Source organism: Mytilus trossulus, chromosome 14 (genome assembly GCF_036588685.1).
Source record: "Mytilus trossulus isolate FHL-02 chromosome 14, PNRI_Mtr1.1.1.hap1, whole genome shotgun sequence".
NCBI lineage: Eukaryota > Metazoa > Mollusca > Bivalvia > Mytilida > Mytilidae > Mytilus > Mytilus trossulus.
This window is the reverse complement of record NC_086386.1, coordinates 72,225,467-72,252,192: the sequence shown is the minus strand read 5'-3', so window position 1 is coordinate 72,252,192 and position 26,726 is coordinate 72,225,467. Positions and strand designations below refer to the sequence as shown.

General features: G+C 33.0%; 1 protein-coding gene and 1 long non-coding RNA gene across 3 annotated transcripts; both read left to right on the top strand.

Annotated features, from left to right (window-relative positions):
* The first annotated feature begins 636 nt into the window (after positions 1-636).
* On the top strand, positions 637-26,165 carry LOC134697245 (cytochrome P450 3A6-like). 2 transcript variants are annotated; one of them, XM_063559393.1, is made up of 14 exons: positions 642-820; positions 2,234-2,330; positions 9,140-9,192; positions 10,550-10,646; positions 12,860-12,976; positions 15,255-15,343; positions 15,817-15,962; positions 16,476-16,603; positions 17,237-17,348; positions 22,634-22,791; positions 23,164-23,252; positions 24,438-24,575; positions 24,822-24,984; positions 25,977-26,165. In XM_063559393.1, the coding sequence occupies exons 1-14, from the start codon at positions 738-740 to the stop codon at positions 26,052-26,054; spliced, it is 1,548 nt and encodes a 515-aa protein (XP_063415463.1). In that variant the 5' UTR covers positions 642-737; the 3' UTR covers positions 26,055-26,165. The 2 variants fall into 2 exon arrangements, with proteins under 2 accessions (XP_063415464.1, XP_063415463.1); XM_063559394.1 differs by lacking the exon at positions 24,438-24,575 and having other exon boundaries at positions 637-820.
* Positions 3,870-5,669, top strand: LOC134697246 (uncharacterized). The gene is made up of 2 exons (XR_010103087.1): positions 3,870-4,042; positions 5,341-5,669. It is a non-coding gene; the product is annotated as an uncharacterized LOC134697246 (long non-coding RNA).
* Positions 26,166-26,726: the final 561 nt, after the last annotated feature.

Here is a 26,726-nt window from a genome sequence, read left to right as displayed (position 1 = left end):
ATAAACTAATAATGAGAGACTAGAAAATAAAGAATAGAGATTTATGGGCCAAAGAAACCAAGATTTGAGAAATTGCCTGAAAACTAAAGAATTAAGACACAAAGGAACCTCCCAATCCATACCGTCACAAATCGTGAGAGGTTGTTAAGCCCTTTCAGGGCATCTGAAATCACCCATAGTTTTTGGTGGGGTCCGTGTTGTTTTTGTATCCACTATTTGTGACATTTAGTTCACGCATCATTGTCTATATAATGGAAATTGATGCGACTGACGTACAAGGGAGAGGTTTAGCGCTATAAAACCAGGTTCAATCACCCGTTTTCTACATTTGAGAATGCCTGTACCAAGTCAGGAATATGACAGTTGTTGTCCATTCGTTTGATGTGTTCTATCTTTTGATTTTGCCATTTGATTAAGGACTTTCCATTTTGAATTTTCCCCGGAGTTAAGTATTTTAAAATTTGTTATTTTACGTTTTAGTAATGTACATTTCAACGAGAAAGAGCACAGAGCATATACTAGTCGTCCTTTTTAATGACCTTGTTGATGAAATGTCATGTTAGCACAACTGATGGAATCGCTGTGTACACATTGCTTTCACCTTGATAAGTACGATAAAACACGTATATAAATATAAACGAAAAATTATCTTGGTCAAATAAGGTAATTTGCATACCTTAACATCAAAACTGGTCTATAATAGTTTTTATCAACAGTGCTCAATTTGATCATATAAAATGGATATTTTGGGACTGATAGAAATAAACGGATGGATTTTGGTTGTGATTTTTCTTTGTGTGACAATTATTATTATATTCGTGTAAGTTAAATTTTAATTGTTTTATTATTTTTATAAACTTCTCAAAACTTAACCTTCACACAAATAATACACAGGGTCACTCCGTTAATACACAGTAAGTTTGAAAAAGTCAACCGCCACCCCCGCGGTCACCTTGAGTGGCACATTTGTAAGAATATAAAATATGCAAATACCTTAATTATAAATCTAATCTTACAAACTTATAATGTATCCGTATTTATAGTAACCGAAGTCAATTTCAAAAACGGTCTAGAAATTTACACAATGTGACATGTACGGACATACAACCAGACAAAAATACATTTAAAAAAATTAACATTATGAGAATAAGGTACAAATTGTACTGACTTCTTAAGGAGGTTATGTTTGTATATTATTTAAGGGGGGGTATATTTTGCAATTGATTGTCCAAGACCTTGTTTGAAACAGCCATTTTGTCTTTTAGTATGATATTTTATAACTATTCTATTACTGTGTTCCACTCTTTTGCATGTATATAACAGTCGCAGCAGACGGTTACCAATGTATCTACCATGCTTCCATGGAAACTACAGTAACTAATGCAGAATAAACTCCAATACAAATAATAAGAAGAATAGAGAAATAACGACCAAAAAGAAGAAAAAAGAGTTCTGATATAAAAGAATGATAAGCAAAACTTGTTAAGAATAGTGAAATCCTAAAAATTATAGAAAACAAAACTGAAAGACCCCAGCTAGACCATCCTTCAGTACCTAATTGTCGATTTGGATGTCAGTATAACGACAATATTAAAAAGATAATGTGGTATAATTGCCAATGAGACAACTATCCACAAAAGACCAAAATGACACAGACATTAACAACAATAGGTCACCGTACGGCCTTCAACAATGAGCAAAGTCCATACCGCATAGTCAGCTATAATAGGCCCCGATAAGACAATCTAAAACAATTCAAACGAGAAAACTAACGGCCTTATTTATGTAAAAAAATGAACGAAAAACAAATATGTAACACATAAACAAACGACAACCACTGAATTACAGGCTCCTGACTTGAAACAGGCACATACATAAATAATGTGGCGGAGTTAAACGTATTAGCGGGATCCCAACCCTCCCCCTAACCTGGGACAGTGGTATAACAGTACAACATAAAAACGTGTCACTATAAATATATAGTCAATCCGAAGCCCATTAACTAACCCGACAGTATGCGATTTTTTTTTCATTTTCGACAATTTGAAAATCTTGTAAAACACGCAAAAACAGTCATTTGGTGTTTTGAAGAAAGATTCGACAAATCAAAGTACTGATGCCTTTGTATTAATTGTTCCGTTTTAGAGAATAAGGTACACAATGTAAAATATTTTTGAAATGAAACTATTCAACTTATGTTAGAATATTACCTAGATTGCATGTTTTATTTCAGCCATTTCCGATCTAAGCATACAGTATGGAGTCGAGCAGGAGTTCCTGGTCCAACATCGAAACCTTTTGTCGGAATAACTCCCCTGTATAGAACTAAAGTAAGATAAGATAACCATATCGTTCTAAAAAAAACACTTGAAATACTTGCTGCTGGACGCATAACAAACATCGTTTTTAGAGTTATGATTAAGAAATAATTGACGCAAGCATGATGCAAGCTATACTTTATTGTAGTTTTAACATGGGTAGGCATATATTATATTCGTGATTATTTTTTCCCGAGCGAACGTAAGGGCTACAATAACACAAACATAATGCCTACCCATATTAAAACTACAATAAAGTATAATAGCTTGCATCAATTGTTTCGATTCTGAATAGTACAATTAAGGTAATTTCTGTGTCCGATAAGTATAAGTGTAAAAGCGTTTGTGTGGGCTCTTCCATAAACCTCCCTTTTAGTTTGTAAAAAAGCAAATATGTCAATTTCGGAATGCAACCACATATCAGTCATAATAAATAAATTAGTAACATCATGTGCACCATTTAAGAGTTTGAAAGTGTTTTAAAGTTAAAATATATTAAGTGCATGATAATTTGATAAAATTCATTATTCTGAAGAAGTCCATATATGCATGTGCAACCAACTTTTATTGGATTTATATATAGAACATGAGTTTATATAAAAAAGAAGATGTGGTATGATTGCCAATGAGACAACTATCCACAAAAGACCAAAATGACACAGACATTAACAACTATAGGTCACCGTACGGCCTTCAACAATGAGCAAAGCCCATACCGCATAGTCAGCTATAATAGGCCCCGATAAGACAATGTAAAACAATTCAAACGAGAAAACTAACGGCCTTATTTATGTAAAAAATGCACAATGCAAAAGAAGCACGTCCTATAAGAATCAATTTGAAACCTCTTTCATAATTCGCCGTTTCAAAATCTAAAGGATAAAGGGGTAAAGCCGCAAACTGTTCGTTTCCGCAAATCTAAACAGTGTTGGTTGAATTTCAATCGTTGGAAGTCAATGCACCGTGAGCGTTCTGATATATTCTTTTGAGAACATTACCCAGAATGCATTAGACTATGAAATGGTAAATTGCCTTCACTGTGAAAGTGATGTCTGGCTCAGAAATAATGCAGGGTAACATGTTCAACTAATTTACACGTACTCATGAATTTTTTTTTTTTAATGTTTATGAGAGAATTTTTTTTTTAAGATATTAAGATTAATTTTGAATGTTTGGGCTTTGCTGGTTACTGTTAAAGGTGACATTCTCTTTTACTATTTCTTTTTTTTTTAAATTATTTTTATCATTATTTTTCTTTTTAGCTAGTCTTACCTAATATTTGTTTGTTTTAACTAATTAAGGAATGATAACCCATTTGTTTGTCACTCGTTATATCCCGTATACTGGTTACCGATCGCAATATTCCGGTGACAAGAGCGCAATTATTTGTTTACATTTAACTAGTCTCGATCATCCAGCCGCTTTATTCTTCAAAGTAGAGCGTCTGGATGACAAGTGATATAAAAATGGTAATTTATGACATTCGGAATAGTATCGGATTTTTTAGCTTGTATTTAAAGATAATGTCCAAGACGAAGAACCAAGAAGTTGGTTATTGACTTCGGAAGAAATAATATTACGATAATACTATTGAAACTCCCGAGTGTACCGATTGTTGTTTAAAGCTATTTATATTTTTTTTGTGACGACATACAAATCGTGGAAAACACCAGACAGCATGGCTTTCATCACAGCGAAAGAAAATAACAGCACATCAAACTTTGGTAAGATGACATAACAACACAAACTGTTACATAAATTTTAATACAACCTGAAACACCGAGTAGTTATATTCTTTCATGCATGTTCGTGCTACGTAAGCAAGTTAATAATTATATACAATAAATGGTAATTTTTGTATTGACTGGGACACTCGAACAGTCGTGTGTACGCTATAAATACATGTTGTGGTTGATTTGTAGTATCTTTAACTTTATAAATACTTTTATTGAAAAGTGTTATGAAATATGAACTTCGTCCAGGATAAGTGTGTTGTATCTGTCTGCAGTATATAATGGAGTTCGCATTTTGATATGTGTAAAAAAAAAGGGGGAGGAAGGATGCGCAATGTTGTACACATTTAAAAGAGGGAACGCAATCCAAAACCATTAGCAGAAGAAAACCAAACAAAGTATATCTAAAAGATGCCAATTTGAACATACACCAAAAGGTCAAAATGATTTATGCTCGATTTTTTTTTTTTAAACAAATGCATTTAGCTTTATATACAAACATACAAGAAGAGGGACACGTTGTTATAAAAAGTAATTTAAATATACTGTTAGTAAACAAAGTCTGGACTGGTCAACTGGACAATACTTTTTTTGCACTTTTAAAAGGCATTTTTCCACACTAAAAAAAAATCATAACAGAATACATTCAATGTTGTCGGTGAATATATACGGTAATACCAATTGGCTTTCTAAACCTTGAAATAAAACCATGACATGAGGAAAAAACTGAAAATTCGATTTTATGCAAAACAATAGATCCAGCATCAATGAAAGGAGGTGTCAATGAGGCAGCAACTTGTTAACCCAATAACATACATTACCAAAAGTAAACATCAACATGATTAAGAGGTCATACTGAAGACTAAAACAAAAATTGAGAATTAAAGTACCAAAAGGTCAACATTATACAAAAAGAAGATGCGGTATGAATACCAATGAGACAGTTATCCACCCCAAGTTCAAACGAGGTGGGTGTGAGCAATTATAGGCAACTGTATGGCTTTCAATAATGATAAAAATGCATGCATGATTTTGATAGAGAATACAAACAGGGAATGTGTCAAAGAGACATCAACCCGACAAAAGAACAGGAAACAACCCAATGCCACCATGTTGAGTCATTAACACAGCGAGATAATCTCGCATGCCGTAGCGGGATTCAGTTTGCACCAAGACATTTTAAAATGTATATTTATATATGATGTTTTTTCCAAACATTTTGTTTTTCATATATGCTATGCTGGTGACCAAAAATTGATATGTTTTTAATATTTTACTTTCTTTTGTAGACAAACCAATGAAGATTTCTGGACACAGATATTATGTGTAAAATGTGAAGAATTAAAAAAAAAAATCTATAATACTTGAATTTTCATTGTATCAATAAACAGCTCCAATTTTATAAGAAAAAAAGATTCAAAGATTTGTTTTTAATTACTGAAGCTGCCAGCAATCATTATAATCACAGTATAAACATTATTCTGACAGCAACCATAAAGCGAAAAAAGGTACACAGATGTCTACATTCATTAAAGTAAATAAAACAAAAATCAAGAATCACATTGTTGTAAGATATGTCAGAGAATTAAACAAATTAAAAATCATATAAGAAATTTAACAGTTTTCACGTTTGAATTATATCTCATTTACATGTCAGGCCCTTCTCAATTATTAATATGGTATGGAGTTTTCTTAATATTGAAGACTGAGCAGTGATTTTGCGAACATCCAGGTTGTTGCCTCATCAGTAATCATACCAATCTCCTTATTTTATATAAAGGTTCACATGTACAGGAGAATTTTTGTGAAGCTGCCCTTTAATACATGATGGATATTGGAATCGAATTCGTATATCGTGTGAACTCAGCATAATAGTTTGTAGCAGGAGAATACACTTCAGTTATTTTTTTTTTACAAGATAATTATCATGCAGTATGAGATAAATCCCATTCCATCTTTTCAATGTGATTTATTCAAACATATTCGAAGAATATTAAATTGGGTTTCATGAATGACTGGTTAACTTATGCATTTCTTCATGGACATGGAGACTGGAAAAGTTCTTCATGGACACGGAGACTGAAAAAGTGGTATTGTGTGAAGATTGGTCCCTAAATGTTTTCTTCCCAAAATGATTAGGCGATATAGATTATTGTGAAACATTCAGACTATTCTGTCGTTTGCAATTTTAAGATCAGTTAATTTTGTAAATAAAAATTGAGTTGGCTCATTGAATGGTCTCACTGATCTGCCAGTAATAAGTTGTTATGGAGGATTTTCTACATTGAAATCTTAGTATTTGTATGAGTTTTTTCCCCCCATAAACGTAACTTGATGTGTGCTTTTCGAGTAAGGTAAGTGCTTCAGATATCTGGAAGTTTATATAAAAAGGAAAGCATAAATGATAACAAGAATTTACAGAAATAAGAATAACGAGACAAAACTAAGAAAAAATTTGTAAGGGTTCCGCGGAACCCAGTGTCTCGCCTACTTTTGCTGTAAATGGCAGGGTCAACAAAAATGAGGAAAAAAAACAATAAAAATATTCCTCTTGATACAATCTTTTGATTGTAAGAATCTTCTGTCCAAGTTTGGTAAAAATCCAGCATAATTTATGGATCTAATAAATGCTTTAAAAACTTTAACTGCAGACTTTACACGTATCTAATGTTAACTGGAAGAAAAACTAAGTCCATTCAAATGTAAAATATGGAAAAAATGGATTATTTTTTTACAAAATTTTCTTCGGGATATTATCTTATGATCATAAATAAGCTTCTGTCCAATTTTAGTACAAACTCAGGATAGTTTAAGAAAGTAATTAAAATTTTAAAAACTTTAACCACAGAGTGAATGTAATGTTTCCCCGCAGAAAAACTAAGTCCATTCAAATGTAAAATATGGAAAAACTAAATTATTTTTTTTACAAAATTTACTTCTGGATACTATCTAATGATCATAAACAAGCTTCTGTCCAAGTTTGGTACAAACCCAGGATAGTTTAAGAAAGTTATTAAAATTTTAAAAACTTTAACCACAGAGTGAATGTAATGTTTCCCCGCAGAAAAACTAAGTCCATTTACAAGAAAAATATTGAAAAAATGGAATTTTATTTTTACAAAATTTACTTCTAGATACTATCTTATGATCATAAACAAGCTATTGTCCAAGTTTGGTAGAAATCCAGTATAGTTTAAGAAAGTTATTAAAATTTCAAAAACTTTAACCACAGAGTGAATATTTGTTGACGCCGCCGACGACACCGACGACGACGGAATGTAGGATCGCTTAGTCTCGCTTTTTCGACTAAAGTCGAAGGCTCGACAAAAAGGGAAAAAATAAAGAATACAGACTAATATGGATACACTATAGATCAACATACCGACTGTTGGTTGCTTAACGTCCAGTGGCAAATGTTTCATAGAATAGAGAGTGTATGCTAAAAATACAAAAATATAGAAAAATGGCATTTTATAGTATGAAGATAAGAGAATATTTAACGTGGTGTGTTATAATATACAAAAAGATTGATTTTGGGTTGCTTGGTTATATATAGTCTTGTGGTAAAAAATGGTAATGTTCAGGACGGAAAAATGACAATAAATATAAAGATGAGGTTCTAGATTATAGGCCATTATAGGGATACATGTCGGACCATAACTGACCAGAAAATAAGGGTATATTGTATGGCTTTATGTACAACGGTCCACCTATACGGATTCCTGGGCTCTCTGAGCGCACAGCGGAGCTTGGTATCCCCTATAAACCAACAGTGGCTGATCCAGACCTTGTTATAAGGAGGGCACTCTACAGTCATGCTACATTGTTTTCCTATATAATTAACCAAATTTTTCCCCCGAAAAAAAATCCTGTCTTAATTCTTAATTTGGATGTGTCACAAAATTCAGGAAATTGGAAGACCACCGCTAATTACAGTTTTTGATCGTTCTTTTAAGATTGCCCATCTGCAAGTTGGGCAAAATATGGTCAACTACAAAATGTCAGTTTTTATAATCACATAATTTTTATACATGTAACGTAACACTGTTTACCGTTTGTAATAATTGTTTTTAGATATAATGGGGATAACGGAAGTGCTATTTATAGATATGTTCTATATTTAATTATTTGTTACGCCCCCTATAAATATCTGACCAGTCCGGTTAATCACCCCAGACGCTATATTTAAATATGCGTCTGGGTTATCGAGACTAACATTTAACCGACTTCAAGTTTGTTTGCCCTAAGATGGACAGTACTCAGATTAGAATCCTGTACGGCTTCTGATTGGATGATACAGGATCGGAATTACCTTTAAGTGGAAGCGTGTCCAATTAGGTTTAAAAAATGTAGAAAATCATATTCACATTTCATAAAATCTTCTATTTCTGCAGGTCAGAGCCATTCAAAATATGCCTTTTTCATTAAGCGAAAAAAAAAATAGACGATATTTTTAACTGCATTTTAAGTCATTTTTTGTCACATAACTATATACATGTAATGTATATTTTTTTTATTGTAACGCAACACTGGCATTTCTAGTAATAGGAAGTGCTACCCGTTTTCCCCTGGTTTATGCAGTCTTCGAGGGAAAAAAATACGGAACACCAGTGGTACCTATGGAAAATGCATTACGAATAATTGCTATCTTGTAACCTTCAGTATTTTACATATTTACCAATATCAGCTTATATCTGGCTGGAACGCAGTACCGGGAACTAGCATATATACGCTGATCTACGAAGGCAGAAAATCGAACACAAAGAGGGATTAAATTATTCGAGTTAAAGGAATGACTGAAATATATTTTTTTCTATCTATGAAGAATAACATCAAAAATGTAGTGCCCATTGAATAAACTGCGTAGTGTTATATCTAAAAGTATGCATGACATTTTGTATATGTTTATTCTTCGTAGACAGAAAAAACCATTAGAGCCATTCCTTATTGTTTAATTTTAAATGAACTTTTTTCGGGGTAATAAAACCACGGTCACCTGGCCAAATCAAATATATGAGGGGATATACAAAAAACTTTCAGTTAATCGGAAGACGTCGTGTTATGTCCAAAACTCAAATTATGTTTTAGGGAATGATACAAACAGACCTGGACCTAGTGAAGAAGTACGGCAGATGTTTTGGGTAAGTTGAATTGATATTTTATCTCACTGATACTGATACCATATATATAAAAACCAAAGTTCAAATGAAATGAAAGTGATCAGCATTTACAGGAACCTATACGGCCTTCAAAGTCGCATATAAAAGGCAGTGGCCTGACAAATATGAAACAACCGACCGTGCAAGGGCTGTATAGCCAGCCAAGGTCGTTAAAACTTTCATTTGTTGTATATGAAACAGTTCAATTAAGAAAACTAACAGCCTGATGTATAATTATAACAAAGCAATTTACGAAAAAACTAAATAAATATGAAATATGAACTAACGGCAAATACTGAACTATTATAGGCTGATGGATTGGGGCAGGCACGTACAAAATGTGGCTGGATTAAATGTCTGTGTGAACGCTAAGCATTCCCCTAACCTCAGTGGTTTTAAAGCACAGCTTAAGAACAAACTATAAAAATGCGTTGAAAATGGCTCAATATTACTCATCAGATCGAAAGAAAGCAGAAAAAAAACATAACATCTAACAAATATACAGACCGGACGTGGCAGGGTATTTATACATCACTTGCAACATAAAAGATACAAAGTACAGATCTGAGAGTACTCGCAGTAACTGACAGCTACTTCAAATCCAATAACAACTAATAGTGATTTTTTTATCACTATTATTATATATATACTAATCTAAAAGACTACTATTTTTGCCACTGATTCATAATATCACAGGTAATCACACAAGGTGGCCTTAGAGAGCTTCTCGGTAGAGTTTATGACTTTTTTGAATGACATAATGCGTATCTTTGTTCTAGGAAGGAAATTGACTTAGCATTCAAACGAAATTGATTAGTGTAAAATCTTTACAGAAGTTTATCACACATGCGTCAACATGACGCATATAAAAGAAGAAGAAGATGTGGTATGATTGCCAATGAGACAACTGTCCACAAGAGACCAAAATGACACAGATATTACAACTAAAGGTCACCATACGGCCTTCAACAATGAGCAAAGTCCATACCGCATCGTCAGCTATAAAAGGCCCCGATATGACAATGTAAAACAATTCAAACGGGAAAAAAACGGCCTTATTTGTATAAAAAATGAACGAAAAACAAATATGTACCGTATAAATAAACGACAACCACTGAATTACAGACACCTGACTTAGGACAGGCAAATACATAAATAATGTGGCGGGGTTTAACATGCTAGCGGGATCCCAACCCTCCCCTTAACCTGGGACAGTACACCATAAGAACGAACTATAAAAATCAGTTGAAAAAGGCTTAACTTATCGGATGGAAAAAAATGCAAGTGGAACGAGACGTGCTTGTTTGAACTATATTTACAATACGTTTTTTTTATTAAGGATATATCAAGGGCTGGTTCCAACGCTGGTGATCTCTGACCCGGAAACAATAAAAGAAGTTATGGTCAAAGAATTCTCTAATTGTCCCAACAGACGAGTAAGTATAATATATAAGGATGTATTTTGGTAAATTATAATGAGTTTGAAATACTATTGATAATCAATAATCTGATTATCAATAAAAAAGATTGACGTAAGATTTACGTTTTCTTCTGCTTTTGTTCCTTACTGGGAGATTGAACTGATATTGTACCTTCAATAGGATTGGTGCATATGTCATTATAACTATCGAACACTGGAAACTCGTCAGTACTAGTATATTTATAAAATGTATATCACAAGTTATAGTTATTGACCAAGCAAGTCGGTATATTGAATTTAATCTGCACGGGTTGGGTGACCCTGGTTAACCCGAACGACGTAGGAGTTCGGGTTAAGGGGTCACGCAAAACGTGCAGATTAAATCCAATATACCGATTTGATTGGCCAATAACTGTTTTAACACATGACGTCATCAATTTACGTGAACGTTTTAGAAATATGCAAACGATATCCCGAAATCCACGGCTCCTAGGAAAATTCTTGTAGAGTAAAGAAAGTGGGAAATGAGCCTTAATGTAGTATGAGGTTGGTACGTTTTAAAATTATTTCTTTTTATATTTAGGCTTCCTTAATTGTTACATTATTTGCGATTTAATTGTAAATTTTTCTATCGTTTCTGTTAAATTTATTGTACTTTCAAAACGGTGTTATTGAGTAATTTTAATTGCTTTTCTTTCCGTAATGATATGCTTAGAGAAAGATGAACCGAGGAAGATGTTAGTACATAAATTTAAAATGTTCAATTAACAGAAACAACGATTATCTTCCCAATCTTTACCCCCTCCCCCGACCACAAATTTAAATTCGATTCCCAAAGAGTTCCTGTATAGGAATAAATACGCCAAAAACGTAATGAATTTTATTGAGTCTATAACTAATTCAAATCAGATTTCATTACCTGAATATTTTTAAATACATGATTTCTTTTTGGCAGAAACTACAAAAAAAATCGTTATTATCTGTTCTGACTTTAAAACACTGAATATAGATTTTCAGTGTACACAAAATAAAATAACATATGTCCCATTTTAGAATAAAAAAGGAAGGAGAAACCTTTCTTTTTTCATCAGGGGCCTCGTTTTCCAAAAAGTGTAAGTAGTTCTACTGTAATTACTAGACCGTCAACACTCGGAGGGTTTGAAGGCGAACTCCGCCCGTGCGTTTTTTTTTACTCCAGTATTAGTTGATAAGAACTGTCAATTTTCCTCTCAAAGGGGCTATCTCTACCAATAAAAACTGGGCGCCACGAAATAGCCGATATGTGGCGCTTAAAAGTGACGTTAAAACACCAACAATCAATCCATTTTTTTTTTAAACTACGATGTCTGTACAAAGTGTTTAATTAATCAACTTTTAGTTACTTGAAGTCAGAAGGCGGATTCGTTTTTAGTTTAGTTTGTTTTGTATGTTGTTTTTTTTTTTTTTTTTTTGGAGGGGGGTGGGGTGGCAAATTGGTTGTTCACCATTGAATTGGACAACGTAAATTGTAAGTCTCGCTACAATAGTAAATATTTTTTTATTTTATAGAATACATGTTACACCCCTTTCAGAATCCAGGAAACGCCCCTAAAGGTAAAAATAGATTTGAACTGTGCAGTATATCTGATGTAGTTAATGCACACCTTAGCTGTGCATTATTCAGATTATATCACAGTAAGAACAAAAGAGATTTTACCCATGTCATGTGTTAACACATAGATTGTTCTCTTCCGTTTTCGTTCTCAATGAGATATTAAACGCGATATACCGCCATTGTTTCATATTTATACACATGTATACACGTTCCAAATTTATTATATCGTATTATGATGTGTTCTATACTTTCTTAAAAAAAAACAATATTTGGGTACACTTGTGACCTGAACATGTAATATTTAGTTACATGTAAGGTTTGGAATTTCCTTTTTCATATCCGATAGAGTTGATTATTCTTAGTTACTACACCACAAGTTTTCTCTATAACAAAAGTTTTTGAGAACTGACTGTAGTACCTCTTGAATTTTGCTGGCTCTTTAATGGGGTGTGGATGGTGGGTAACTGAATAGAGAATGATGGGCAAACAGAATAGAAAAACTCAACTATAAACAATATAGAATAGAGATTAATTAGGTTGAGGTTCTTAACGTCATAAGAAACCTCAAATTAAAAAAAAAATGCACCCATCCAGACCCTCTTTTAAATTTCCTCGTAAAAATTATATAATTGCAGAATGTTCTTCCGTCGAGAAATGAACTAAAACACTCATTGATACATCTACGAGACGATCATTGGAGGTTTATTAGGAATACTTTACTGCCAACGTTTTCCTCTGGCAAGATGAGAGCGGTAAGTACATAATATATATTTTATTTGTTTTTCATTCAATTTTTTTATATGATTTTGCCGTTAGTTTTCTCAATTGAATTGTTTTACATTTGTCATTTTGAGGCCTTTTATAGCTGACTATACGGTATAGGCTTTGCTCAAATATAATTGTTTTCAATTTCTGTGTCATTTGGTCTCTTGTGAAGAATGGTTTCATTGTCAATCATACCTCATCTTCTTTTTTTATTTATGAATGTTTATTGTTTATTATTGTTTTTGTAAATGCTTATTTAATTGATTTTTTTCCTAATGAACCATAGGTGCTTGAGGACAGGATCCTGTTATGAGCCCCCCCACCATAGTCCCTCCCCCTTATTATCTTAAATCTCAAATTTTTAAATATATATCACTTATTTGTACCATATATATATACTGACCGTTGCCCCAATTTCATGAAACGAAGTTGGCAACCTTTCGCTTCGCTCGATACTCGAGATTCACGTTGATAGTAAACATGCATATTTAAAGTAAAACTATGGTATATTATGATATTATTACGTAAGTATTTCTGTATTGGCCTTGTTATTGGTCCGAGGCCAATACAGCTGGCCTCGGACCAATAACAAGGCCAATACAGAAATACATGTAATAGTATCTTTATTAATTAACTACAGTGTTACAATTATTTTTTTTTCATTTCACAAGAGATAAATATTTTTACCTTGAAGTGGAACTATCCAAATCTCAGTTTCTTTTTACTAGTATTAGATGCAATATATATAATGATCTGGTGCTGTTTCCAGGTGTCTTCAGCATTTTCTCATCTGATGAATTTTTCTACCCTTTCCAGTCACTATAAAGTGTTACAATTTTAATTTAGACGCAACACATAACTAGTAATTATTGGAAAGGTACTGCCTTTGTATGTATTTATATGCAGAAACAAATTGAATATATTTTTTTTTAAATGTACAAGGGCGGATCCAGATATTTTAAAAGGGGGTTCCCAACCCAGGACAAAAGGGGGAAGGGGGGGGGTCCAACTATATGTCCCCATTCAAATGCATTGATCGGCCAAAAAAAGGGGGGTTCCAACCATGGATCCTCCAATGATGTAGTAGTTGATATTGATACCACTATCCATAAGCCAAATTACCAAAGAACAGAGATTCATAGTTACAGAATGCCTGGTTCGGGTTTAAAAATAAATGAAAGTTTACAAAAAAAAAGAGCGAAAGTAAACAGGTCCGAGGTCGTCAAGAAATGAACTTTGTGATAATCTACTCGTTCCCCAAACCTGAAATAGTTCTATCATCTGCTTTCAAAACACTTTTTAAATGAATGTGACCGTCTTTAGCCTGAAATGTATGCCATACTGACATTTTCAGCATGTTTAAGATGACTAAATGACAACTGCGTCTTCAAAACAGTTTCTGTTTTTCATGACTTCCGATGTAAAAACTAGAGACGTTCCGAAATCCTGCACTTGTGTCAACTCGGCCAATATAGAATAACTCGGCTAATACAGAAAAAAATCTATATTGGCCGAGTTATTCTGTATTGGCCGAGTTTACACCTTATATTGAATAGGCAGTTTTCATCATATTAAGTCCAATACCAGTGTAGTTAATTAATAATAGTATATATATGGTACAAATAAGTGATATATATTAAAAAATCTGAGATTTATTATAATAAGGGGGAGGGACTATGGGGGGCTCATAACAGGATCATGTCCTCAAGCACCTATGTAATGAACGACGTATTTACTATATATCATACAGTTTTACATATCATGTATGTTCACGTCCATTGTAGCAAAACAGACACCCTTTCAGCACAATAGTTACATGCGAACAGGAATACATTACGACTATGTAACTAAATGTATACACATGCGTCCTTCCACGTAATTATGTTTACGTCCTTTGCAGCCAAACAAACTCCCTCTCAGCACATTAGTTACCTTAGAGCAGGACTACATTATACTGTGTATAAACTATAAACATTTATCTATGACACGTATGTTCATGTCCATTGTATCCAAACAGACATGTACCCTTTCAGCCAAATAGTAACCTCCATTGCAGCCTAAACACATCACGTCAGCACACATTTAGTTCCAAGCAGGAATACATTACGACTATTTAACTACATCCAATATGCCTTCATAACTAGGACGACCTTCGATGTAGGGTTTCACGGGGAGCCTTTCTTTACCAAGGTAAATCCTTGGTGTTTAACTTGATTTTCCATAACTATAAGTTTACTTATCATAAATAAAACATTGTATTTTCAGCTGAACCCTATCTTTAAACGGTCGTATGAACAATTAGTAGAGAACCTGAAGCCGAAAGCTGAAGCTGGAGAACCAATTGAATTCAAACAGTAAGGAACGTAATTTTTTTTTGTAATGAAGAACAGCACAACAGTTAAAATGAAAAAAACTTTACGACAATTATATACGTTGCTTAAACTACGTGTGCTACTAAACCAGTACGACAACTTTTATACTTCTTTGAGGGTATCGAAAGGGCTTACAGAATAGGTACACCTGCATATAAAAGGACATATAAAAAGAGAAGATAAAAAAATGTAAACAACAGAGAATAAAGGGATTCTACAATATCAAGTTAAGAGAAATATGGAACATGATTGAATTGTGTCATCTATAATACAAGCATGCAATAACGATCTAACAATTTATAATGGCGTCTGTCAGACTTAAGCACTTACTGTTAATTTTATTATTTGTTTTGAAAATCAAGTTTATTGATCGATCAAGGTTTTAACTTAGCACAATAGTGTGTCAGCCTAAAGTGAAAAGTTATTTTTAACAAAGCCTCGTTTCCACTTTTCAGGGTGTTTGGAGCGTATACTATGGATATCATAGCCTCAGCTGGATTTGGTCTTGACGTTGATTCACAGAAAAATCCAGAGAACAAATTTACAAAATATGCAAAAATGTTGTTCGATTTTAAATTTTCAAGGTTGATTATTTTGATAAGTAAGATATTATTACCTAAGTAGGAATAACTAGACATAAACAAACGAGTCATTGACAATACACCTTTTTCCTACAATCGACTTTTTACTCTGGATTATATGTAAACAAAACATGAAAAATACGAGAAAACAAAACAACAGTACACAAAACACAATATTTGAAACTAAAGACTGAGCGAAACGAACCCCATTAAAAACAGGGGATATTATCTCAGGTGCTGCGGAAGGGTATGTAGATCGTGGTTTTCTCATGTGAGTTCAAACAATGTGCACGTTGATAATCAATGTTCAGGGACGTTTCTGATTAATAGTAATTACCTTTTGAGACTCCTGTCCAATTATAACTGTCTTGATCAAATAAAGGCGGATATTTTTAAGAAAAAGAAGCTATCAGAATTTCTGCATTACAAATGTATAATAATTTACCACATATATGTACATTGATTGTTTTTTTTTATTTGATTTCCATTTATTTCATATAGTATCTTATGCAAACTTTAATCATCTTTTGTAGTGGCCTTTCCAAGTGTTGACATCATCTTCAACTGGTTTAACATATCACCGAATAATAACCGAACTATAATGGACTTTTTTAAATCTGTTGTCAAAACAGCTATTGGTATGAGGAATGAAACTGACCAGGTAAAAAGTAGTTTTGAAATTTACAATTCTGGCATAAAACAATCGAAAATATAAACATTATATAAATAATACATATCTGAGAGGGTGATAGAGCGGATTGTAACCCCGAGAAAACATTGTCAACCGCGGCGAAGCCAAGGTTGACCATGTCTTTTTGAGGTGTAACAATCGGCTCTATCACCCTCTCAGATATGTGTTATTTAATTTATTATACTGAATGTTCTGTTATTACTGTCGATTAAATTTCAAATTCAAAGTAATAAACAATGATGTCTTGTTCATAACAACCATCCGTATTTAATAAAGCGCACACTTGATCTAGCGTGTCCGTGAAGGGTATTAGAGTATTTTCCATAGGGTCGTATTTAATAAAGCGCACACTTGATCAAGCGTCTCCGTGAAGGGTAATATAGTATTTGCCATAGGATAGATTCGTATGTAATAAAGCGCACACTTGATCAAGCGTCTCCATGAAGGGTACTTTTCATAAACTTTGTTTGTGGTTTTTCACTTATAAACAAAGCACATTTTTGTTTGTTGTGACACTAATATTTCTTAGTTAAATTTTCGCGAAGTCGGAACTTTATATTTTAATAATAAATCAAATAATGCTTGTGTCGCTCATAGTTTCAGAAACCAAAAGATCTGCTGCAAATGATGCTGAACGCGCACAACGACAAAGATGTGAATGATTACGAGGCTGTACACCAGTATGAAAAGGATCCAGAGAAATGGAAGAAAAGAGGTATTTATACGTCATGTAATACATTTACGATCTACACACAAATATGCAAACGTTTGAATAATTTTTATTAATATTTTAAATTGAAAATGGAAATGGGAAATGTGTCAAAGAGACAATTTGGGGAAATTGGAATTGTGTCAAAGAGATTTGCTTGTTTGTTTATGTGTTTGTTGATGTAATTCTATCGATATTAAAAAAAAAGAATGACTGTCGAAATTTTATTAACAAAAATGCACGAGTCAACGGATAGACTCCTTTGTTTGACATTTGATTACGGTCCGTTAAAAGTCTTAAACTTCAACCGTCAGCTTCTTATTCACCAATTACAAACAGTTAAGTATATTCAATTATGCGCATTTATACCACAATAGAGTTGGAGGCATACATAAAACAACAAAATAAGTTTACAATACATATAAAAATTTGTAAGGGTTCCGCGGAACCCAGTGTCTCGCCTACTTTTGCTGTAAATCGCAGGCTCAACAAAACTGAGGAAAAAAGTCAATAAAAATATTCCTCTTGATACTATCTTATGATTGTGAGAAGCTAATCTGTCCAATTTTGGTAAAAATCTATGATAGTTTAATGAATATAATAAATGTTTTGAAAACTTTAACTGCAGACTGTATGTAAGGTAAACTGGAAGAAAATTAAAGTCCATTTAAAAGAAAAATACAGAAAAAATGGAGTTCTGTTTTTACAAAATTTACTTCTGGATACTATCTAATGATCATAAATAAGCTTCTGTCAAAGATTGGTACAAACCCAGGATAGTTTAAGAAAGTTATTAAAATTCTAAAAACTTTAACCACAGAGTGAATGTAATGTTACCCAGCAGAAAAACTAAGTCCATTTATAAGTAAAATACGGAAAAATGAATTCATTTTTTTACAAAATTTACTTCTGGATACTATCTTATGATCATAAACAAGCTTCTGTCAAAGTTTGATACAAACCCAGGATAGTTTAAGGAAGTTATTAAAATTCTAAAAACTTTAACTATTAAAATTCTAAAAACTTTAACCACAGAGTGAATGTTATGTTTCCCTGTAGAAAAAACTAAGTCCATTTATAAGTAAAATACGGAAAAATGCATTTATTTTTTTACAAAATTTACTTATGGATACTATCTTATGATCATAAACAAACTTCTGTCAAAGATTGGTACAAACCCAGGATAGTTTGAGAAAGTTATTAAAATTTCAAAAACTTTAACCACAGAGTGAATGTTATGTTTCCCCGTAGAAAAAACTAAGTCCATTTATAAGTAAAATACGGAAAAATGCATTTATTTTTTTACAAAATTTACTTCTTGATACTATCTTATGATCATAAACAAACTTCTGTCAAAGTTTGGTACAAACCCAGGATAGTTTGAGAAAGTTATTAAAATTTCAAAAACTTTAACCACAGAGTGAATGTTATGTTTCCCCGCAGAAAAACTAAGTCCATTTATAAGTAAAATACGGAAAAAATGGAATTTTATTTTTACAAAATTTACTTCTGGATACTATCTAATGATCATAAAGAAGCTTTTGTCCAAGTTTGGTAGAAATACAGTATAGTTTAAGAAAGTTATCAAAATTAAAAAAACTGTAACCACAGAGTGAATATTTGTGGACGCCGCCGACGACGACGCCGACGACGACGCCGACGCCGACGCCGACGGAATGTAGGATCGTTTAGTCTCGCTTTTTCGACTAAAGTCGAAGGCTCGACAAAAACACCCAATGAAAGAACAAGCATTGTATACATATGTATCTATCAGGCAGTTGTTGAGTCCATCCCTCCTCAGTGACCATGACTTTTTAACAAATAGAGCAGCATACTACATAATTGACGGACACGAAAGACATAAACCAATTTATCAAAATCATCTATATTATCTATATCTGAATAGATATTTTTTTTTAACTTTTGGTAAAAATTCAAGTCTCAAATCGTCATTTTTTAAATTGAGAATGGAAATGGGGAATGTATCAAAGAGACAACAACCCGACCAAAGAAAAAACAACAGCAGAAGGTCACCAACAGGCCTAGGTCTTCAATGTAACGAGAAATTCCCGCACCCGGAGGCGTCCTTCAGCTGGCCCCTAAACAAATATATACTAGTTCAGTGATAATGAACGCCATACTAATTTCCAAATTGTACACAAAAAACTAAAATTAAAATAATACAAGACTAACAAAGACCAGAGGCTCCTGACTTGGGACAGGCGCAAAAATGCGGCGGGGTTTAACATGTTTGTGAGATCTCAACCCTCCCCCTATACCTCTAGACAATGTAGAAAAGTAAATGCATAACCAGACGTACATTTAAAATTCAGTTCAAGAGAAGTCCGAGTCTAATGTCATAAGATGTAACCAAAGAAAATAAACAAAATGACAATTATACATAAATAACAACAGACTACTAGCAGTTAACTGACATGCCAGCTCCAGACTTCAATTAAACTGATTGAAAGATTATGATTTCATCATATGAAAATCAGGCACAATCCTTCCCGTTAGAGGTTTAGTATCATACCATCATAACAAATATGAAAAGAACATAACCCGTGTCATGACTACAACTGGTTTTTGAATAAATGTGTTTAGTTCCGATGCAAAGACTATATAAGTGAATCAATATTAACGCCAAAATATGCAATCTTTAATGACCTGACAACAATATCGTAACTATATCCCTTCTTAATAACTTTATTTAAAGGTTTTGTTAGTTTCTGCGGTGAATACTGACATTTTTGTGCTTTATAAAGAATATTTCCATAAAACATTGGATGTGAAATACCTAAGCGTATAAGAAGTCTACATGTTGAGCTATATTTACGAATGATGTCCTTATACCGATGATAAAATTTAGTAAATGTTTTGACTAGTTTGTGATATCGAAAACCCTGGTGTAATAATTTTTCAGTAATACATAAATTTCTCTCGTTAAAATCTAAAACATTGTTACATACACGAGCGAATCGTACAAGTTGAGATATATAAACACCGTAAGATGGTGACAAGGGAACGTCACCATCTAAAAAAATGATAATTAACGATAGGAAATGAAAAATCATATCTTCTATCATAAATTTTAGTATTAAGCTTTCCGTTAGTGATAAAGATATCAAGATCGAGGAAAGGGCAGTGGTCATTGTTAGTATTAGCTTTATTTAAAGTAAGTTCAACAGGATAAATTTCTTTAGTATACATACTGAAGTCGTCATTATTGAGAGCCAAACTGTCATCCAAATATCTCAAAGTATTATTAAATTTGTTTATCAGATGTTGTTTCGATGGGTCTTTGCTGATTTTTGTCATAAATTGTAACTCATAGCAATACAAAAACAGGTCCGCAATAAGTGGTGCACAGTTAGTCCCCATTGGAATTCCGATAACCTGACGATATACGGAATCTCCAAAGCGAACAAAAATGTTATCTAGTAAAAATTCAAGGGCATTTATAGTATCAAAGCATGTCCAATTGACATAGTTTTTTTGTTTATTGCAACTGAAAAATGACCTAAAAGAGTTTGAACATATATATTCACATTCTGACTTTTTAAATGCCCATTTAATTAAGTGGGTGAATTTTTTCTTAATGAGAATGTGAGGCAATGTGGTATACAGGGTAGAAAAATCAAAACTTTGAACAGATTCAAAATCACCAATATAAGCATGCAATTTATCAAGTACTTCCAACGAGTTCTTGACACTCCAAAAGTAATTAGTTCCACTATTTTCGAAAGCCTTATTTGAACAATTTATTATCAGGTTTTTTATTGTACCAAGTGTACTGGTAAGGATAATAGACAATTTAGTTGTGGAACAATGGCTTGAAGACGAAATAAATCTATATTTGTTAGGTGTTTTGTGGAGCTTCGGGAGCCAATACATAGTTGGGACTTTCATTGTATTTGGTTCTGCTTGTAAAGCGGAAGCTAAAAGTTTATGTTTGTTACAGATGTCGTTTTCTGAAAATGGAGTCAGTTGGAATGTTGTTGAATTGGTAATTTCTTTTTTCAGAACCTCAATGTAAAATTTACGTCAAACAATAATAATATTATTAGCAGCTTTATCGGCCGGGACAAAAAAAAAATTCCTTGGCTAGTTCTTTTAGTTTATGTTTGATACGAGAAATAGATTTATTGTGGTTATTGTTAATAATAAAATGTTCTTAAAATGTTGAATACGTATATCAACTATGTTCATTACTGAATTGAAAAAAGAGTCCAAAGATTTTTTGTCAGCTTTTTCCCGTTTTATCCATTTCAAACAGTGAGTACGGAGTGAGTCGTGGATGATATTACGACACTCATTCCAATTAATAACTGAAGGGGGGCGATATTTAGGTCCTTTACTGAGGAATGATTTTAACTCTCGGTCTTGAACGATGTTAAGATCTCCTGTTATAACATGAGAAATGGGTCCATAAATGTATGCGGAATTCATACAATTACATGAAGTAGGGGTATTTTCACTGATATTAACATCTTTACACAATTGGTTATAATTGAACACAAATTTTAGAGTAGATGTCTTGTAAATATAACAAATAAGAGGGAGCTCAGTATTGTCAAAATATCCAGGAATTTGTTCTTTAACAGAATGGTCGTTAAATATACCGTCAATATTTACAAAATGAAAACCTTTATTGACATACTTTATTTTAATAAAATGTTTTTCAGATCTTCAGGGCGATCAATTTTTGGAAATAGTTTAGAATAACAATATGCCATAATAATTTGAACTATTTCATACTTAGGACTGTTATATGAAATTGTGTTGCAATCCTCCAAAATTTTATTTAACCTATTAACCGGTAATGAACAGAGCTTTCTTAACAGATAATGTCTGCCGTTGTTTTTTTAAATAAAAATTAAGTCCGAAATATTGGTATGATTGGTCCGAAATTTTCTTTGATTGCGATTTGTTCTAAGACCGTGAGAACGGTTTTAACGAACAGGTGTAGAAACTATATCCAAAATGTTAACGGAATCGGTTCTTGATATATTACCAATTCCCATGATATTATCATTAAGACTTTTGTACATTATGTGAATTAAAAATGTTATTCGTCATCTATTTTATTTAGACGACAATGTGGACATAATTGCCTTGCATGAAATATTCGTGTCTTATCATTACTGTGTATGACGTCTTCACTCTAAACCCATTGGATGTTTACATTCGTAAAGATGGATATTTGAGTAACTGTTCTTGTATAAAGTGGATGCCATATAAGTGCTTCTCAATATTCAATCACGATATTAAGTCATGTTTTCTAATTGCAGGATTAACATTGGATGAAATTACTGGGAACGCCATTTTGTTTTTGTTAGTCGGATACGATACCACTGCCTCCGCACTAACATTTGTTACCTATTGCCTAGCAACCAACCCGGATTGCCAAGAGAAACTCATTAAAGAAATAGACTCCGTTTTAGGAAAAGTAATACCCATGAATAGTCTTTTTATTGTGACATTATTATAGTTTGTTTGGACTGAAGTTAAAATTTACTTGCATTTTTATTCAAATATTGGATTTTTTTCTATTGATAATCAAAATATAATATATTTAATGAATAAACCGAATTGGTATGATATAAATCTTCTAGCAAGAAACCTAACGATACATGAAACGGAAAGACATCTTTAAGTTGACGTTCGCAATAATACATTAAGCATCTGACTCTAATTTAATGTGAGAAGAAGGAACCATAAACACGTGTGTCTCATTTGTATCGTCAAGATTCTTGAATAAACCGAATAATATTTTATCTAAAAAATGGTTGTGACAGTATACCAATATGATATTTTTCAGGATTGTCCAAATTATGACAATATCCAGAAGATGGATTACCTGGATCGGGTATTCAGTGAAACACTGCGTCTATACGCCCCAGGAGGAAGGTACGTAATCGGCTAGACAGTAAAATATTGCGCCTATACGCCCCAGGAGGAAGGTAGTAATCGGGTAGACAGTGAAACTTTGCGCCTATACGCACCACGAGGAAGGTACTTAATCGGTTATACAGCGAAACAGTTCGTCGATACGAACCAGGCGGAAGGTTCGTAATCTTGTAGACAGCGACTATGCGCCACAGGAGGAAGGTATGTACTCGGGTAGACAGTAAAACATTGCGACTATACGCGCACGGGAAGGTACGTAATCGGGTAGAAGTGAAATATTAGGCCTTTACGCACCAAAAGGAAATTAAATAGATGTAATCAGGTAGACAGTGAAACTTTGCACCTATACGCATCAAGAGGAATGTACGAAATAAGGTATACAGTGAAAAATTGAGTCTTTACGCACCAGGCGGAGTGTATGTACTAAGGTATACAATAAAACATTGTGCCTATAATAATAATTATAATATCTTTATTAAGAGAGAGAGTAACTCATTTGGATTACACCAATTTTCAATAAGGCTCTCTTTATACAAAAATATTTACATTAAAAATAAACAATGCATCAATAATAATCATAAATAAAGATTATATACAATCTAAAATACAATAAACAATTATGATATACGCACCAGGCAGAATGTACGTAATCGGGTATACAGTGAACCACTGCGCCTTCATCCACCAGGAGAATGATATAAGCTGGTTCAAATGTACTAGTAGTTGGTTAACACCGCTAAAATCCTTCAACTTGCATGAAGGGATTGTCCGTGTCAATGATTAAAATCTTCCGAGTCAAAATAAATAAACTCATCATAGATACCAGGACTCAATTTTATATATACACCAGACGCGCGTTTCGTCTACAAAAGACTCATCAGTGACGCTCGAATCCAAAAAAGTTGAAAAAAGCCAAATAAAGTACGGAGTTGAAGAGCATTGAGATCCAAAATTCCTAAAAGTGTTGCCAAATACAGCTAAGGTACTCTATGCCTGAGGTAGAAAAGCCTTAGTATTTCAAAATTTTGTAAATAGTTAATTTATAAATATAACAATATCAATGATAATTCATGTCAGCACAAATCAATCGGAAACATTCAGCAACATACGCTTTAATATCTGAACACTTTATTCTTTGATTAATATTTTATTTTTTGCTATTTTTTTTGTTGTGTTTATTTTTAGAACGGGCAGAAATGTTGAGAAGGAAATGATAGTAAATGGATATAAAATCCCCAAAAATGCAGAGATAATGATTCCTATACATGCAATTCACAGAGATCCGGAATTTTGGGAAGAACCTGACAAATTTGACCCTGAAAGGTAAGTAATTGCTTAAATTCTTCGGTAGTACCACCGCTGCTCCTGGGAAGAGGAAAACGATCACTGTACGGAGTTTTGCAATTGTCATGAATAACAGTGTAAATATTCCGATTAAAAAAAAAGACAATATTCTGAGATTTCTAATCTTAACGTTTTATATACATTTGTTGTAACACGTGATCACAGATTACACAAAAAAATGATTTTTTTAATTTTTAAGTTTGTCATAAACAACTTATGTTTTAGATTTACACCAGAAAACAAAGCAAAGAGGCACCCTTACTGTTATTTACCATTTGGTCATGGACCTCGTAGCTGTATCGGCATGCGTCTGGCTCAAGTAGAAGCCAAATATGCACTAGTGTACATACTACAACATTACAGGTTCAAAACATGCGCAGAAACAGAGGTAAATTAAATGATTAAATTGAAAGGGAGGGGGCATTTTAGAACTTTTTTACGTAAAACAATTTTATTATATTATAAAGGGCAAGGTACTGATATTGTTTGCAATTCAGTTGGCTATGTTATGTTGGTTCATAAGCGATTAAAATATTTTTTTCTGACTGATAATCATATTATTGAGTACCCGCTCCAAGACCAGTCATTTAAAGCTAGATACACAAAATATACCAAAAAAGTACCTCTTACCCGAACAATGCGTTCGTTATAGCCCGCTGATCTAATATGGCTGTATTATGCTGCTGTTGGGAAACAATCGAACACGGAGAGGAATTGAGTTATCCGACTTTACGTATTTCACACTACTGACTGTAGTATTTATCACGTTTGTCTGACAATTTTGTGTATGTCATTCCTGTCCATGAGTAATTATGGTGTGTAAAATAAAGAGATTTAACTCGGAGTTCATCATGGATCTGGACAGAAAAATGAATTAACTTAAACAACTTATGATATCAAATGGTAACCGTACCACAATTTATTTTTGTCTCAATTATTGTGGATTAATTTCTTTCTTCGTGGGATACCAAGTTTTTGGGGATTTCGTGAGTAAACAAATGTATAAGTACACCACGAATTTAAATGATGAAGGAAAAACATGGTTTTATAGGCTTGAATGCAGACTTTGGTATATCCACGAAATCAAATATACACGAAAATCCTATTTTTTCCTTTATCCAAAAAACTGCTATCCTTAGAAATAACGAATCCAACTTCGTCTAGTGAGAAGGATTGGAATATCGTGGTTTATCGTTTTCTCTAACGCGGCGAGACTTTGCTACTCACCACTACTACTTGTCACATACGATATCGGAACACTTTTTTTTTTACACATGTATCGAGTTATTTTCTTATTTTTGTTACTTTATATACATTGTCACTATAAAAATCCTTATATGGACCATGGTAGATTATCGTTCTTTTTTCCGTTTATTTCAGATTCCCTTACAACTGACAAAAGGTGGAATTACAAAACCCGCGAATGGCATGAAACTAAAACTGGAAAGTCGAGTATAGAAAAACTAAACTGCATACGATATAAGTTGAGAGAATATGCGTCTTAATATGCATTTGGTTTCATACAGTATTTATCTATTTCTTCATTTGAATTAAAAACTGTTCATAATTATACTGATTTAAAGTTGGCATATTCTAATTTAAGGATGTTATGGATGTCTCTGTAAATTCTCAAAAACTGTTTCATGTTCAAACGATCGTTGTTGGGTTTTTTTGCCATGTAATTATTCCTATTGATATTAAGAGATTTGTATAGTTGATGAGTTTCCTTCAGTTTTGGTTTGGGACTCGGATTTGTTTTTGCTTAATCGATATATGAATATTATCACTAATGCTGGGAACAAAATACATTCTTTTAGCCCTAAATAAAGGCTACAGAAGTATACCGCTGTTCAATAAAACAAGATGCTCTAAAGAGCCTGTGTCGCTCATCTATGTATATGTCCATTGTTGACTACTGTTTACAGTTTCTCTCGATCTTGTTCAGTTATTATCAAAACAGCAAACACATGGAAAAGGTCGTCATTGAAGGACAATAACTCTTATAATGAGTCTTCCTGGTCTTGTATATCTTGTCTTGCTGGTATTTTTTTCTATTTAGAAACTCTCATTATCTATAATAGTTTTCAAGATAATGGGTAAAAGTGTCAATGACGAAGTAAAATTCGGATG

What these genes read in the sequence shown, in the direction of transcription:
- LOC134697245 (XM_063559393.1), top strand. Translation starts at nt 738, where the DNA reads ATGGATATTTTGGGACTGATAGAAATAAACGGATGGATTTTGGTTGTG. An exon ending in CTCCCCTGTATAGAACTAAA is followed by an intron (nt 2,331 to 9,139) that starts GTAAGATAAGAT and finishes ATTATGTTTTAG; the next exon opens with GGAATGATACAAACAGACCT. An exon ending in AAGTACGGCAGATGTTTTGG is followed by an intron (nt 9,193 to 10,549) that starts GTAAGTTGAATT and finishes TTTTTTATTAAG; the next exon opens with GATATATCAAGGGCTGGTTC.